Genomic DNA, 16,099 nt, shown 5'->3' with positions numbered 1-16,099 from the left:
ATGGCACATCAGTGAGTTTGGCATCAGTTAATTAACTGATCTAATATCAACAAGAACTAATAGCAGACTAGGACCAAAAAGGGGAAACTCGGTTATAGTCGTGTGGCTTAAAGAAATGCAAAGAACAAATGAACACTTGTTCGGTAAGATATATAGCAACCTGCCATAGTTGTTTCATCAACTGACTGATCGAATAAAATGATGATTTTCGTAATAATAACAGATACTATATCACAAGCAATCAAAGGGACTGACATTAGGTTCAGAACCCTAATTTATGGACACTCCTACATGGGAAGTTAACACAAAGATACGACATGGGGCTCGTTTGCATGTCAACTGATGTGTCCACAAGACATTGGTCCCCTGAATGTCTCTAGGCAACGGCGGTTCGGAGTTCAGCAGGGCTCAAGCAATAAGCTCAAGACACACCCCACACACGCATCAAATACTATTAAACACTATCCAAACAAGTGTAGTTCGTGCATTATTAAGATCCAAATGTCAAATTCAGTGTGTTGATGACATAAAGTTTCAAGTCTGAACCCATCGAACAAGTCTCTACGAGCGCCTAATGCTAAGCTAAACGACCCTTGTGGTTGGGGAGTTAGACACCTCAAAACTAATCCCAATCATGCAGCAAGCGGAGGTCAGAGAGGACTAATCAGATTAAACCCGCGACTAAATCTAATGCATTATTGCCATGACACCACGCCAGTGGCATGTAGCTAGCTCCAAGTCGACCATGATGGCATGATGTCACACAGACCAGCTTCCTTCACAGTCACAGCTAGCTCCTCCTCATTAGGTTAACCTTCCGAGGCTGCCAAATCGCACCCTAATTAGCATACTAGTAAGTATTAGTACTGTACTCCCTCTGTAAACAAATATAAGAGTGTTTAGATCACTAAAGTATTATAGTACAAATGCTACTAAAACAACAAGGTGCAGTTCCAGTGAATAAGGTGCAACTCTTGATTCTATATGTGCAATAATTGTCTCATTAATTTCCATCTATTTCCCTTTGTTCTTTAGTGAGTGATGAGCAAAGTCCTTTTGCGTATTCGCGAAAAAGAGAGCCCTTTTGGGCCACTCTCACGGTCTCACCAGCTTCACATTTCAAAACACGGCCTTTCAACCAAGAGACCATGTCTTGGTTGATCTGTCTATATATGTCATCCCACCTCTCTCCTCCAATCCCCCAATTCCAAGCTTGTTCTACATTAATTGCAAACTTTTGCGACTACATGGCCTGTGAGGTTTTGCGCACCAAGGGGATGGCTGAGGAGAGGTCGGCGACGGGGAAGGCCGGGCTGATCACCAAGGCACTGGACCAGTGCTGGAGTACGACGGCAAGGAACAGCAAGCCAGCGGAGGGCTGCTTCTCTGTGTACGTCGGCATGGGCAGGCAGCGGTTCATTGTGAGGACGGAGTGTGTGAACCACCCGTTGTTCCGGGTGCTTCTGGCGGAGGCCGAGGAGATGTTTGGTTACGCAGCCACAGGGCCCCTTGAGCTGCCCTGCAACTCTGAGGCGTTCACCGGGGTGCTGGAGCAGATCGAGGAGGAGATGCAGATGGCGGCGGGGAGGAGGAGGTACGGCCTCCCCAGGGGGAACTCCTACCGGCTGCTCAGCACCGGTTAGACTGTCATCATCAGCCGATCGTAGCAGTACACTGGATTGGCATTGAATGATGCCGAGTTGATGAGCTCCGAGTTTCTGCTGAGCTCGCATTTTCAGACTATCATGTACACATTTTGAAGCAGCCTTAGCATTCCCAAGTATGATAAACAACATCATCATATACTGGACAATGTTAGATATATTTATTTCTTCTTCCTTCTTCCATTTTTGTGAGAAAGCCAATGTTAGCTGTTCATGTGTGTTCACCTTATAAGTTGTAGTAACTGTCGGTGAAAGTGTTATACGGATACATGATCTGATTTTTCAATTTGCGATATCTATATATGCCATAATGGAATAATTCCAAAGTAGAACCGCACACTTCAATTCATCTCAGCACAGATTGCAAGTTGGAGCGGCTATGTTTGTAATACATAATTAGATGGAACTACGCTAACATGAATCAACCATAGTGTTTTTGGTAGTTCATCGGTTATGCAAGTATCTACTGATTTGCTATCAAAATTTACAGAGCCTTAACTCATATAAACCAATTTTTAAATCTCAAAGCATGAATAGAAACATGTTTGCTGACTAGACACATGGCACACCAATGGAGATTTGGCACCAATTAATTAAGTGGTCTAATATCAACAAAAAACTAACAGCAAATGAGCACCAAAAAGGGGAAACTCGGTTATAGTCGTATGGCTTAAAGAAGCACAAAGAACAGATGAACGGATGTTTAGTAAGATATATAGCAGCCGGCCACGGTTGTTCCATCGATTTTGATCGAATAAAATGATGATTTTCATCTACATACTACAACATCACAAGCAATCAAAGGGACTAACATTAGGTTTCGAACCCTAGTTTATGGACACTCATATGAGGGAAGAGAACACAAAGATATGACATGGGGTTAGTTTTCATATCAACTGATTTGTTCACAAGATATTCGACCACTAGATGTCTCTGGGCAATGGTGATTGAGAGTCCAACAGGCCTTTTTTTTAAGAAACACTCTCAACACGCACACGCACACACTCACCCATATGAACACACACACCTCTAAGAGAGTGAACCAATAGATCTTAAGATTGACAAAGTCGCCACAGACACATTGTTCCACTGAAAAAATAGTGCCAGAAAATATGAAATAAATTCAGGAGATGTGCGAGCACTATTGCCAAATTTAAAACTTGAACCTAGATGAGCTGGTTCCACCACAAGGAACCTAACCATCTAAGCTATGCTTATGCTTAGTTCGCTAAAGCAATACACACCACACACACGCATCAAATACTATTAAACACTATCCACTAATACACAAACACTATCCAAACAAGTGTAGTTCATGCATGATTAAGATCCAAGTGTCAAATTTCAGAGTGATGACATAAAGTCTCAATTCTTTCTGAACCCATCAAACAAAGCCTTCACGGGCGCCGTCGGTTTGGAGCGTTCCATGCACTGTTGCTAATGCTAAGCTAAACAATCCTTGTGGCTGAGGAGTTTGACACCTCAAAACTAATACCAATCATGCAGCAAGGCCAGGTCAGAGAGGATTAACTAACCTGTAGCTAAATCTAATGCATTATTGCCATGACGCCACGACATTGGCCCCTCCTCCAGCTCCAAGTCGGACATGATGGCATGATGTCACACACGCCAGCTTCCCTCCACAGTCGCAGCTAACTCTTCCTTAGGGTAACCTTCCGAGGCTGCCAAATCGCACCCTAATTGACATATCATTAAGCATTAGGCCTGTACGCACATATCATCAAAACGTACTATTATAGTACTCAAATGCTACTATTATTAAAACAACAAAGTGCATCCTACCTAACATCCAACCAGTAAGGCGCAGAGATTGGGAGATTCTATATGCACAATAATTGTCTGACTAATTTCCATTCATTTCCCTCTCTTTTTTAATGGAAGGATGTGCAGAGTCTCTTGCGTATTCGTGAAAAAAGAAAGGCTTCAGGTCACTCTCGCCGGCTTCGTATTTCAAATACGGCTTTTCGATTGACAGAACCCGTCTTTGTCGATCGGCCTATATATACCGTTCCACCCCTTTCCTTCCCACCTCCCAAATTCCAAGCTTGCTACACATTCTTTGCAAATTTGCAACTAGATATAGCCTACGAGGTTTTGTGCGCAATGGGCATGGCTGACAAGAGGTCGGCTGCAAGGAAGGCCGGGCTAATCACCAAGGCGCTGGACCGGTGCTGGACCACACCGGCGAGAAACAGCAAGCCAGTGGAGGGCTGCTTCTCGGTGTATGTTGGCGCCGGGAAGCAGCGGTTCGTGGTGCGGACAGAGTGCGTGAACCACCCGCTGTTCCGAGCGCTGTTGGAGGAGGCCGAGGAGGTGTTTGGGTACGCGGATGCAGGGCCCCTCGAGCTTCCCTGCAACGCCGAGGCGTTTGCCAGGGTGCTGCAGCAGATCAAGGAGGAGAAGCAGATGGTGGCAGGAAGGAGGTTCGTCCTTGCCAAGGGGAACTCCTACCGGCTGCTCGGCACCAGCCGGTCTGTCATCATCGGACAGTCGTAGCATACAAATTGGATGATGGCGAGTTGATGAGCTCTAAAGTTTCTGTTGAGCATTCCCATTATGATAAACAACACCATCATATACTGGGCAATGTTAGATATTTTTCTTCTTCTTCTTTTTTCTATTTTTGTAAGGTAATGCTGGATGTTGATGTGTGTTCCCACCCTAAGTTGTAGTAACAGTCGGTGAAAGTGTTATACAGATGCACATTCGAACCTGTAACTCTTGTGACGTCCATATATGGCCCAATGTCGCAACTCCAAAGTGGAATCGCGCAATTCAATTCATCCCACACTGATTGCAAGTGGTTTAATGGAACTACGCTAATATTAATGAACTATGGTGTTTCTCCGCAGATCATCTGCATGCAAGTATCCACTGATTTGCTACCGAATTTGTTTTAAGTCCATTTACACACAGGATTACAGAGCCTCAACACAAATGCCAAAAATATTTAATCTCAAAGCACCAATAGAAACATGTTTGCCGGCTAGACACTTGGCACTCCAATGGAGTTTTGGCAGCAATTAATCTAATATCTACAAAAACTAACCACAGACAAGGACCATAAACAGGAAAACTCAGTTATATAGGTATGGCTAAAAGGGAGGCAAAAAATCAATGAGGAGTAGTTTAGTAGATGATGTAATCGGGAAGATATATAGCAACTGACCCAGTTGGATGTGCAGCAACCAGGGCAAGCTTAACGGTTCCAGGTATTCTTTGACCCTTTCAGAGGACTGAAGAACACCAAAGCATGGGATCAAGTATCAGTAAGGGGGAAAACAGACACTGCAAATTACCAAGTATTAAAATAAAAATTAACTGCTTGATCCAGCCTTTTCTTATTTTTTGAGTTTGCAACCAATCAGTTGAACACAAGTATCGTACAGCAACAATACTACCATAACTAAACATAGGGATATTCTCTGAATATCCAAAGACAAGGCGATAAATCATCCATGACGTGTCTCGATAAACAGCCTTTACAGCCGTGACCATGGCCTTTCTTGAATTTCTGTCTCTTTATTCTATAGCATGGAGAAGCTAGAGCCATTAGTTTTGGCTCCAACTAATACTGGTACTCCAGGGGTTCCCGAGACGTAAACTCTAACCTCGCTTTTATAAACTAACATTTTGTGGCCCCACGAACAAATGGAACCATTAGGCAGATGCAGAGATCTTCACATAATATTGCCTTAACCATTGACTAATTAATCCAGTGCTAACTTTTGAGGACTTGAAGCACCAACAAGAGTGCATCAGCTCTAGAAAATGGGTTAAATGTCCATCTTAACTTGATCCCTCTAGAGTCAAAAGTTGGATCCATATTGTTTTCACTACCTCAAGCTTATCTGAAAAGCTGGAGTCAAGAGCTTGGTGAAACCCCTGGTAAATAAAGCTTAGAAGCAAAATCAATATATCTTAAACATAATGGTATGTAAAAGTGGATCGAACTTCCGTCAGGCAGTTTTGGAGAGGAAAAGTCTACACTTCTATAAGATGAAACTTATTATTGTACAAATGCTGCTAAAACAACAAGTCACATCCTTCTAATTAAAGATCAATGAATAAGGTGCAAAGCTTGATTCTATATGTGCAATAATTGTCTGACTATTTTCCATCACTTTCCCACTCTTCTTTAATGAAATGATAAGCAAGTCTTTTGCGTATTCGCCTTTTAAAATAGCTTTTGGGTCACTCTCATCATCTTCATATCTCAAATACGGCCTTTCCATCGAGAGACCATGTCTTGGTGGATCCGTCTATATATACCATTCCACCCCTTTCCTCGCCACCTCCCAATTCCAAGCTTGCTACACTTTTTCTTCTTTCTGCAAATTGCAACTAGTTAGCCTGCTAACTTGTGTGCACCATGGGCATGGCTGAGAAGAGCTCGGCGACGAGGAAGGCCGGGCTGATTACCAAGACGCTGGACAGGTGCTGGAGCACACCAATGAGGAACAAGCCCGCAGAGGGCTGTTTCTCTGTCTACGTCGGTGCTGGGAGGCAGCGGTTCGTGGTGCGGACAGTGTGTGTGAACCACCCGCTGTTCCGGGCGCTGCTCGAGGAGGCCGAGGAGGTGTTTGGGTATGCGGCCGCAGGGCCCCTCGAGCTACCCTGCAACTCCGAGATGTTTGCCGGGGTGTTGGAGCAGATCGAGGAGGAGAAGCAGATGGCGGGACGAAGGAGGTGCGGCCTTGCCAGGGGGAACTCCTACCGGCTGCTTGGCACCGGTCGGGCTGTCATCATCGATCGGTCGTAGGATATGCATTAGATTTGATGATGCCGAGCTGATGAGCTCTGAGTTTTGTTGAGCTCGCATTCTGGGACTATCATGTAGTACATATTTGGAAGCAACCTTAGCGTTCCCAAGTATGGTAAACAACATCATCATATACTGGGCAAATGAGATACATTTCTTTCTTCTTCTTTTTCTATTTTGCATTTTTGTGAGAAGGCAATGTTAGATCTCGATGTGTTTTCCCCTCCTAAGTTGTATTATCTGTCGGTGGAAGTGTTATACAGAAATATAAAGAATCTATAAGTTTTTTTTATGTCCATATATGGCATAATGTTGCAATTCTAAAGTAGAATCGCACAGTTCAATTCATCTCGCACTGATTGCAAGTGGTTTGGATCAAATTACGCTAAGATACACCTATAGTGTTTTTCCACAGATATTCTCTTACGCAAGCATCCACTAATTTGCTATCCAAATCTGTTTGAATTCCATTTACACACTGGAATCTGGATTACAGAGCCTCAACTCATATGACAATTTTTTAAATCTCAAAGCACCGAAACATGTTTGCCTGCCTAGACATAGGGCACACCGAATGGAGGTATGGCATCAATTAATCAAGTGATCTAAATCAACAAAAACTAACCACAAAAAATGGCCATGAACGAGAAAAGTCGTTATGTTGATATGGTTAAAAAGTAGACAAAAAACAAATGAGCAGCAGTGCAGTAGATGATGTAGTCAGGAAGATATATCCACTGATTGATCGGACAAATGATGATTTGGCATCTATAAGGATCGATAGAACTAATGCCTCGGAAATGGAAAAGGGCTAAAGTAATGTTAGTTTAATACATTTGGTTGGATTCGTCTCCAGGTACATAAATTTATTCAAGACAAAGCTATAGAATTAGTGCATTAATGTACAATACTGATAGCATGTGGGTTACCATTTTCACTGTCAACTGATGTTTTTTCTCCAGCCAATACCGCTTGATGCTTTGCTAGGGACATTTTTGCAGAACTGTAACTTCAGAACCAGTCGATGAGCAACCTCCTTTGATCCTGCAATCAAGGCAAGGTTAACCAGCTCCAGATGGCGAGACTGGGTGACGATGCTGCTATCTACCTCGCACTCGTCCTACCTGCTCAACGGCCTACCGGGGCAGTCGGTGTGGCACAAAAAGGGACTAAGGCAGGGCGATCCCATTTCTCCATTGCTGTTTATCATAGCCATTGATCCCTTGCACCGGCTGTTGCAAGCTGCTGGCGAGCTGGGGCTACTCCAACCTCTGCCGGGTAGAGAAATAAAGCTGAGGGTCAGTCTCTATGCAGATGATGCGATCATATTCGCCAACCCGATTAAAGAAGAGATTGAAACGCTCATGCAAATTGTGCACTGCTTTGGAGAAGCCTCTGGTCTGAAGATCAACCTTCAGAAGTCCACGGCCACGCCGATCAGATGCTCGGGCATTGACATGAAGCAAGTTCTGCAGAGCTTTGGAGGGCGGCTCGCCCACTTCCCGCTCACATACCTGGGGTTGCCAATCAACATCAAACGTCTTAGGCTGGTTCACCTGCAGTTCATTCTGGATAGAATCAGGGCCCGCCTAGCCGGATGGAAAGGAAAGCTGCTGTCTATAGCTGCAAGAAGAGTGCTGGTCAGGGCTGTCCTTAGCTCGCTGCCAACTTTTGCAATCACAGCGCTGCGGGTGCCAAAAAAAATTCTGCAAGAGGTGGACAAATCCCGTCGCAAATTTCTTTGGGCGCAAGATGAAGACTTGACTGGCGGCAAATGCAAAGTAAATTGGTCCAAAGTTTGCTTGCCTACAGAGTACGGTGGCCTCGGCATGCTTGACCTCTCAAAATTCAGCAGGGCCCTGAGATTGAGATGGCTATGGCATTCTTGGGTGAGCCCAGAACGGCCTTGGGTGGGGATGGAAGTGTCTTGCGATGAGAGCGACAAGGCGGCATTCAGGGCAATGACAATAGTCACCATCGGTGATGGTTGCAAGGCTACCTTTTGGGAGTGTGCCTGGGCTAGTGCCGAGCCTCTCAAGACGGCCTTCCCGCGTCTCTACAAACACTCAAGAAGAAAGAACAGGACTGTGCAGGCAGCTCTGCGTGACAACACTTGGATCAAGGACTTAGCACATGGCAACGTTAACCCTTTCCTCCAAGAATTCCTGACCTTGGAAAGACTGATCAGAATGGCCAGAACGTGTATGAGGCAGGGGCAGCCTGATGAAATCAAGTGGAAATTCACGGCCAGTGGGATCTATAGCACGTCGTTAGCATACCAGGCACAGTTTCTTCGATCGGTTCAGGCTCCGTTCAGAAAAACCGTGTGGACGGCTTGGGCCCCTGGCCGGATCAAAATCTTCTCCTGGTTGTTGCATCTGGATCGGCTATGGTGCATCGATAGGCTGCAAAGAAGAGGATGGGAAAATCAATACTTCTGCCAACTTTGCCTTCGACACCTTGAAAGTTTAGTGCATCTATTCCGGCGCTGCGAGCTGTCTCTGAAGATCTGGGAGAAGGTGGCCTCGTGGCAGGGCTGCCAGGCTGTGCAGCCAGGTCTCTGGTCCTCCCTTCAACGCTCAACAGAGATCATGGACACGATTATCAGCAACGCCGCGACGGGAAGCAGTAAGGGCATCAAAACCATCATCTTGCTGGTGCTTTGGGAAATATGGCTGGAGCGGCACCACTGCACCTTCAGAGGCAAGGTGGCGCAGCAGACAGACATCCTGGCTGCGATCAGGTGCAATATCGAGCTATGGCGGCAAGCTGGAGCCCAGTGTCTTGCACTGCCATTTGCAGAGCCACCAGCGGGGATCGGCTAAGACGCAGCATCACTTCACCTGGCCGGCTGCGCCTCTTTCCTCTTTCTTTTCATTTCTTCCTTTGATCTCTGGATCACCCCCCATGTATTTGTTTTCCCGCTTCTACCTGCTTAATATATGAATGCCAGCAATTTGCTGGATCTTTCAAAAAAAAGGCAAGGTTAACGATTCCAGGTACTCTTTGACTCATTCAGAGGACTGAAGACCACCAAAGCATGGGATCAAGTATCAGTAAGGGGAAAGCAGACACTGCAAATTATTGGGTACTATATTGTTGCTATTGTTTGAATTTGCAACCAATCAGCTGAACCCAGGGACCGTACAGTACCCATTCTACCATGACTTAGAGATATTCTCTGAATATCCAAAGACAGAAATCGTGTATGCCGCGTCTCAATAAACAGCCTTGACCCATGCCCGGTTTTGTTGAATCTCTGGCTCTATATTCTACAGCATGGAGAAGCTAGAGCCATTAGTTTGGCTCCAAGTAACACCGGCACTCCAAGGGTTCTAGAGACGTAAACTCTAACCTCACTTTTATATAATTGCCACTAGCATTTCCTGACCCCATGGACAAATGGATCCATTATCCAGATGCAGAGATCTTCATATAATATTGCCTTAATCATTGACTAATTTATCCAGTGCTAACTTTTGGAGGACTTGACGCACCAACAAGAGTGCGACAGCATTAGAAAATGTGTTAATTATCGATCTTAATTTGATCCCTCTAGAGTCAGAAGTTGATTATTTTCACTACCCCCAACTTGTCTGAGAAGCTGGAGCCAAGAGCATGGTGAAAGTGAAACCCCGAGTAAATGAAGCCTAGAAGCAAAGCCAACATGTCTTAACATATAATGGTATGCAGAAGTGGATCAGACCTTCATCAAGCAGTTTTGGAAGGGAAAAAAAATTCTTATGGCAGCAAGAGCAGATGCACTTTAAAATTGGCCAGCAGACCAAATATGAATGTTCCTGCCACAACCTAAAACCAAATATCTGTCACCTCTAAGTAAAATCTACCTGCAAATCACAGTGTTCTGTAAGGCCTGAGCTATGGGGGGACTCTAGCTACTCGCAATTTCAGAAAACATCAAGAACAGGGGGGTGAAATTGGGTGGTATTAACTTAGGGTTTCTTACAGCAAGAGGAACAGATTTGCCAGCCGGAACACGGCGGCTAGGGGGAAACCCTAATACAATTACTCGATGCCTCTCCCAGCCTCTCGATCCTGGCTTTATAGCCATTACATGAGTAAAAGTAAACAGAGGAAATAACAGAGTAAGTGGAGTTGCCGGAAAGGTAACAGTGACAGCTGAAGTAGCGGCCACCGTCCGATCAACAATCCACGCTCCAGATCATCCCGCCAGTGCACGAAGCGGTACGAGGGTTGGGGTGCACTGGATGGCGATTGGTTGGTCCAGTTTGAATCATCCTCACGAAGCATTACGCCGAGTTAACTGAAGAAGATGCCGCTATTGTTATCTTCAGGCAGGGTCCTGACAATCCCCCGGAGTGAGACCAGACTTGCCCTCAAGGATGGAAAGCTGGAAACACCTTTTGGATGAAACCCGAGTCCTCCCAGGTAGCTTGTTCTTCTGGTAAATTCCTCCATTTGATGAGCCAGCGGACAACGGGGATAGAGATATCACCTTGCTTGCGGGGAACGAGCTTTCTGTCCAACAATGTCTTTGGTTCCAGCAGAACTGTCCCATCTGGATTAAGTAGTGGGAGTTGAGGGTTCGGAACAACATTAGGCCCCAAGTGCTTCTTCAATTGACTAACATGAAAGGTGTCATGTAACTTGCAGTCATCAGGTAATAGCACTTTATAAGCAGCACTTCCCACTTTGGCCATTACTCTGAAAGGGCCATAGTATTTGGAATGAAGTTTTAAGTTCCTGTGGATACTCAAAGAAGTATGTCTATATGGTTGGATCTTAAGGTAAACCATATCACCAACTTCAAAGGTTCTCTCTCATCGTTTCCTATCAGCAAAGAATTTCATCCTTTCTTGGGCTTTCAGTAAGTTTTCTTTGATGATAGCAGCAGTATCTTCCGGTGATAGGGAGAATTGAGTATCTTCAGGAAGAATAGCAGGGTATAAAGCAGATTCAGCAATCATTGTTGGTTTCCTGCCATACACTGCTTGAAAGGGGGTCATTTGCAGAGCTGTGTGGAAAGAAGTGTTGTACCACCATTCAGCCAGGGAAATCCAGTAGCACCACTTCTTGGGCTGATTGAAAACCATGCATCTCAGGTAGTTTTCCAGGCACTGATTAACTCTCTCTGTCTGCCCATCAGTCTGAGGGTGGTAGGAAGTGCTCAAGTGCAACTTGATCCCCAACCTTTTGAAGAGGTCCTGCCACAAATGACTGGTGAAGATTTTGTCTCTGTCAGTGACAATTACACAAGGAAGACCATGTAGCTTGAAAACATTGTCAATGAAAGCCGTAGCTACTGATCTGACAGAGATTGGATGTTTCATAGGGATGAAGTGACTGTATTTAGTAAATCTGTCTACTACAACTAGGATGAGATCTTTGTTGTTGGAAGTTGGTAAACCCTCTACAAAATCCATGGAAATGTGTGTCCAAGCAAACACTGGTGTTGGAAGAGGTTGAAGCATTCCAGGATATTTGCAATGTTCAGGTTTGTTGATTTGGCAGACAGGACACTGCTGAATAAAGTGTTGAACACTCTTTTTCATACCAGGCCAATAAAACAATAATTTCAGCCTGTTGTAGGTAGCTCTCTGTCCTGAGTGGCCACCCAATTCACTGCTGTGGAAGGCTGTTAGTATACTAGTTCTGAGCTTATCATCTTGGCCAACCACTACTCTGTTTTTGTATCTTAGAAGCCCTTGATGTAACTTGTAGTTAGGTGTACTGTCAGGGGCTACAGCTAGCTTAGTTAACAACTCTTTGCATGTGTCATCTTGAGTGTAACTGGCAATAACCTCAGTGACCCAGGCAGGGTGAACAACAGTGCCCGTGAGTGCCTGAATTTGTAATTTGACTCTGGAAAGAGCATTTGCCACTTTGTTTGTTTTGCCCTTTTTGTATTCCACCTTGTAATTGTAGCCAAGAAGTCTGACCAGCAGTTTATGTTGTATTCCTTCTGTTAACTTCTGATCTTGAATGTACTTTAAACTTTCCTGATCAGTTCTGATTATCAGAGAGGAAGCTGCAAAGTAATGCTTCCACTTCTTCAGTGCTTCCATGATTGCAATAGCTTCCTTGTCATAAGTGGACAAGGTTTGAGCTCTAGGGACAAGTGTTTTACTGAAGTAAGCTAATGGCTGTCCTTTCTGCATTAGCACTGCTCCAATTCCATAATTGCAAGCGTCAGTTTCCAGTATAAATGGCTGAGAGAAATCAGGAAGCGCAAGGACAGGGGTTTCAGTCATCCTGTGCTTTAGTATGTTAAAAGCATTCTGCTGTTCTTCTCCCCAAATGAAGCCCTCTTTTTTCAAAGCTTGAAATAAGGGTTTACAGATGTAGCCATAGTTTTTGACAAATCTTCTGTAGTAACCTGTGAGGCCAAGGAAACTCCTGAGTTCGGTGACAGAAGTAGGAGTGGGCCAGTTAACCACAGAGGAGATCTTAGCAGGATCTGTAGCTACACCATCTTTGCTAATAATGTGGCCCAAGTATTCCACTTGTGGCTGTCCAAAAATACACTTCTTCTCATTTGCTACCAGCTTGTGTTTTTTCAGTGTTTCAAACACTATCTTCAAATGCTCACAATGTTCCTCCTCCGTTTTGCTAAAAATGAGGATGTCATCGAAGAAAACCAGAACGAAAACTCTCAGATAAGGAGCTAGAATTGTGTTCATCAAGAGTTGAAAAGTTGCAGGTGCATTGGTCAATCCAAAGGGCATCACTAGATATTCATAATGGCCCATGTGAGTAGCAAATGCAGTTTTGTGGATATCTTCTTCTGACATTCTGATCTGGTGATACCCACTGGTGAGATCTATCTTGGAGAAGATTGTAGCACCAGAAAGTTCATCAATGAGGTCCTCAATTATTGACAAGGGGTACTTATTTTTAACAGTTTGGGAGTTCACTTTCCTGAAATCATTGCATAGTCTCCAGCTTGCATCTTTCTTCTTTACTAGCAGTGCAGGGGAGGAGTAGGGGCTGGTACTGTCTCTGATAATGTTGTCATCAACCATTCTTTTGATGAGCCCTTCCATAATATCTTTCTGGTGATGTGGTAACCTATAAGGTCTGATATTGACAATTTTTGCATCAGGTTCCAAGGGAATTTTGTGATCACAGTCTCTTTTGGGGGGCAGTCCCACACGTGCACTGAAAACATCTTTATGTTCAGTGATGACTTGCTGCACCTTAGGGGGTGGAGCTGTAGTTGCTACCTCTTCTTTTTCCACCACTAGTCTGATCAATAAGAATGCTCCTCCTACAGCATCTTCCATCAGGTTATGTACAGAGGAGGTATCTTGAATTTCCAGATCAGAAGATATAGTTTCATCCACTATGTGAGCTCTAGTTCCATCATGCAGTTTAATTTCCATGAACATTTCTTCATAATCCATCCAGATAGGACTGACTTGGCAAAGCCAGTCAGCTCCTAAAATCATGTCATAACCAAACAACTTCAGCACTCTACAGTCAGACTTGAGTTCATGACCTTGAATAGTATAAGAACAGTCTTTGACTATTTGGTCAGTAGACAAGTATCCCCCATTAGCTACTGTCACCTTGAGTTTCTTAGTTGGTAACAGTGTACATTGTGCTTTTTCGGCAATCTTGGGAGATATAAAAGTGGTTGTACTACCACTATCAATAAGAGCAAGGGCAGTGCAGTTATTGATGTTGACTTTGACAGTAAATGTGTACTTTTTCAGGCTCAATCCCATCAGGGCATGCATAGAAATTTGTAAGTTCTGGTCAGGCAGTTCAGCAGCAATCTCTTCCAGTTCTTCTTCAAAATCAGTGAAATATATTATTTCAGCATCTTCAGGAACTTGGCCTTGTAGAGCTTGAACTTGGGCCTGTTGGGACATTTTGCATACTTTCCTATGTCCAGGGAACCACTTTTCATTACATTTATAGCAGACTCCCTTTAATCTAGCTTGTTCAATAACAGCAGATGGGGTAATATTCTGAGGTCTGTTAGGAATGAACTGCACTTGTCTCCTGACAGGAAGGGGTTGGTTTGGTGCTGCTTGTCTTCGGGGAGGTTGAGTTTGCTCCAATCTTCTAGCTAACCAAATAGCCTTTTGTAATTTTTGAGGTTCATGGCATTGGATGAGATGTTGTATGCTATCATGCAAACCAGAAATGAAACTGTTCATGTAGTAAGAGTCAGGTAGGGCAGGATTATCTCTTCTCATCAAGTTCATCAGTTGCTCAAACTGGAGTACATATTCCTTAACAGATCATGTCTGTGTGAGAGCATGAAAACTCCTGACATTATCACAAATAGAAGATTCAGAGAACCTGTCCCCTAGGTGTCTACAGAACCTGTACCAGGGCATAGTTGCTGCAATATAACCAGTTCCTCTCCACCATTCAATGGCGGGTCCTTTCAAGTAAGTGACTGCTATCTCAGTTTTGGTTTCAGGTGGGGTTCTAGCAGCATCAAAGTAAAGGTCCATGGTTTGAATCCAGGAGTCCGTGTTATCTCCTTCAAATTCAGGCATGTTCATTTTAGCAGGCTTGACTAGAGTTGGGTTTCTTCTGTCAGTTAACAGTGGATCTCTACCAGGTCTTCTCTGGCCTTCCACCTGAACTTCCACTTGCTCAAGTTGATGTTGTTGGTCAGGAAGGGTCACTTGTGGTTGCCCTTGTTTTTCCACAGGAGGTTGAGCCGGCTGCTTAACCTGTCCAAAATGGGGATGTCTGTAAGGCTGTTTAACAGTGCCATCCAGGTGAAGTTCCTTGCCTGTTTCGACATCATGTAGCACTCCAGAACCAGCTGTAGGAGGGGTATTGAATGCCTCTGGTGCATTCCTTACTTGTGCTTGAGGTGTAACTTGGTGGACACTGCCATGTGCTCCCAAAGGAGTTGTTGGACCTGGATCTCATGGGTGTAAAGCAGTGATCAAGTGAGTCAGAGAAGACTGCATTTCTAGCAAGGTTTTCTGAACATCATTGAAGTTCTTATTGACTATGACTTGAAACTCTTGGAAATCTTGCCGATCTTGTTCTCTATTCTGCTGCAGCAGCTTGACGTCCAACTTGAGGGACTGCATCTCCAAGTCTGTCGTGGTCGATGATTCTGGTGGTGCTCCCATCGGATCCGTCCGGTTTTACTCAAAGCAGAGCACTCTGAGACCCGACAGATCAGAAAACGAACAACGGGGCCAAGCGAGGAATTTTACCACAGCAGAAGCTGCAACCCGAGCTTGACGTCGTCGTTCCCGCCGCCGATGGTGTTCAAGAGGGAAGGGTGGGTGGGATTTTAGACCGAAGAAGTGTTCTTCAACAACCACTACCCCGCAGCCTCTAACACCCGAGCTGTCTACCGCCGCCTGCGCCACCAGAACTTCTCCGCCGCCGCCGATCTGGGTTGACAAAGGAAGGAGGATGGCCCCAACCCTTTACCAGATCTCTCACTCTGCCAAGAAACGTCGGCTCTGAATACCAAATTGTAAGGCCCGAGCTATGGGGGGACTCTAGCTACTCGCAATTTCAGAAAACATCAAGAACAGGGGGGTGAAATTGGGTGGTATTAACTTAGGGTTTCTTACAGCAAGAGGAACAAATTTGCCAGCCGGAACACGGCGACTAGGGGGAAACCCTAATACAATTACTCGATGCCTCTCCCAGCCTCTCGATCCTGGCTTTATAGCCATTA

The 16,099-nt window shown here is 44.7% G+C and overlaps 3 protein-coding genes across 3 annotated transcripts; all 3 read left to right on the top strand.

The window, feature by feature from the left end:
* Window positions 1-1,334: 1,334 nt before the first annotated feature.
* LOC123107361 (auxin-responsive protein SAUR32-like) lies at window positions 1,335-2,005 on the top strand. Its single transcript, XM_044529347.1, has one exon. It carries the CDS (start codon window positions 1,401-1,403, stop codon window positions 1,641-1,643), a length of 243 nt encoding a protein of 80 aa, XP_044385282.1. The 5' UTR covers window positions 1,335-1,400; the 3' UTR covers window positions 1,644-2,005.
* Window positions 2,006-3,699: 1,694 nt separating this feature from the next.
* On the top strand, window positions 3,700-4,499 carry LOC123107359 (auxin-responsive protein SAUR72). The gene has a single exon (XM_044529346.1). The coding sequence runs from the start codon at window positions 3,789-3,791 to the stop codon at window positions 4,179-4,181; it is 393 nt and encodes a 130-aa protein (XP_044385281.1). The 5' UTR covers window positions 3,700-3,788; the 3' UTR covers window positions 4,182-4,499.
* A 1,508-nt stretch (window positions 4,500-6,007) lies between these two features.
* Window positions 6,008-6,608, top strand: LOC123107358 (auxin-responsive protein SAUR50-like). The gene has a single exon (XM_044529345.1). It carries the CDS (start codon window positions 6,058-6,060, stop codon window positions 6,445-6,447), a length of 390 nt encoding a protein of 129 aa, XP_044385280.1. The 5' UTR covers window positions 6,008-6,057; the 3' UTR covers window positions 6,448-6,608.
* The last annotated feature ends 9,491 nt before the right edge of the window (window positions 6,609-16,099 follow it).

Source organism: Triticum aestivum, chromosome 5A (assembly GCF_018294505.1).
Source record: "Triticum aestivum cultivar Chinese Spring chromosome 5A, IWGSC CS RefSeq v2.1, whole genome shotgun sequence".
Lineage (NCBI taxonomy): Eukaryota > Viridiplantae > Streptophyta > Magnoliopsida > Poales > Poaceae > Triticum > Triticum aestivum.
The sequence above is the reverse complement of the archived record's forward strand: the minus strand, read 5'-3'. Positions and strand labels throughout refer to the sequence as shown.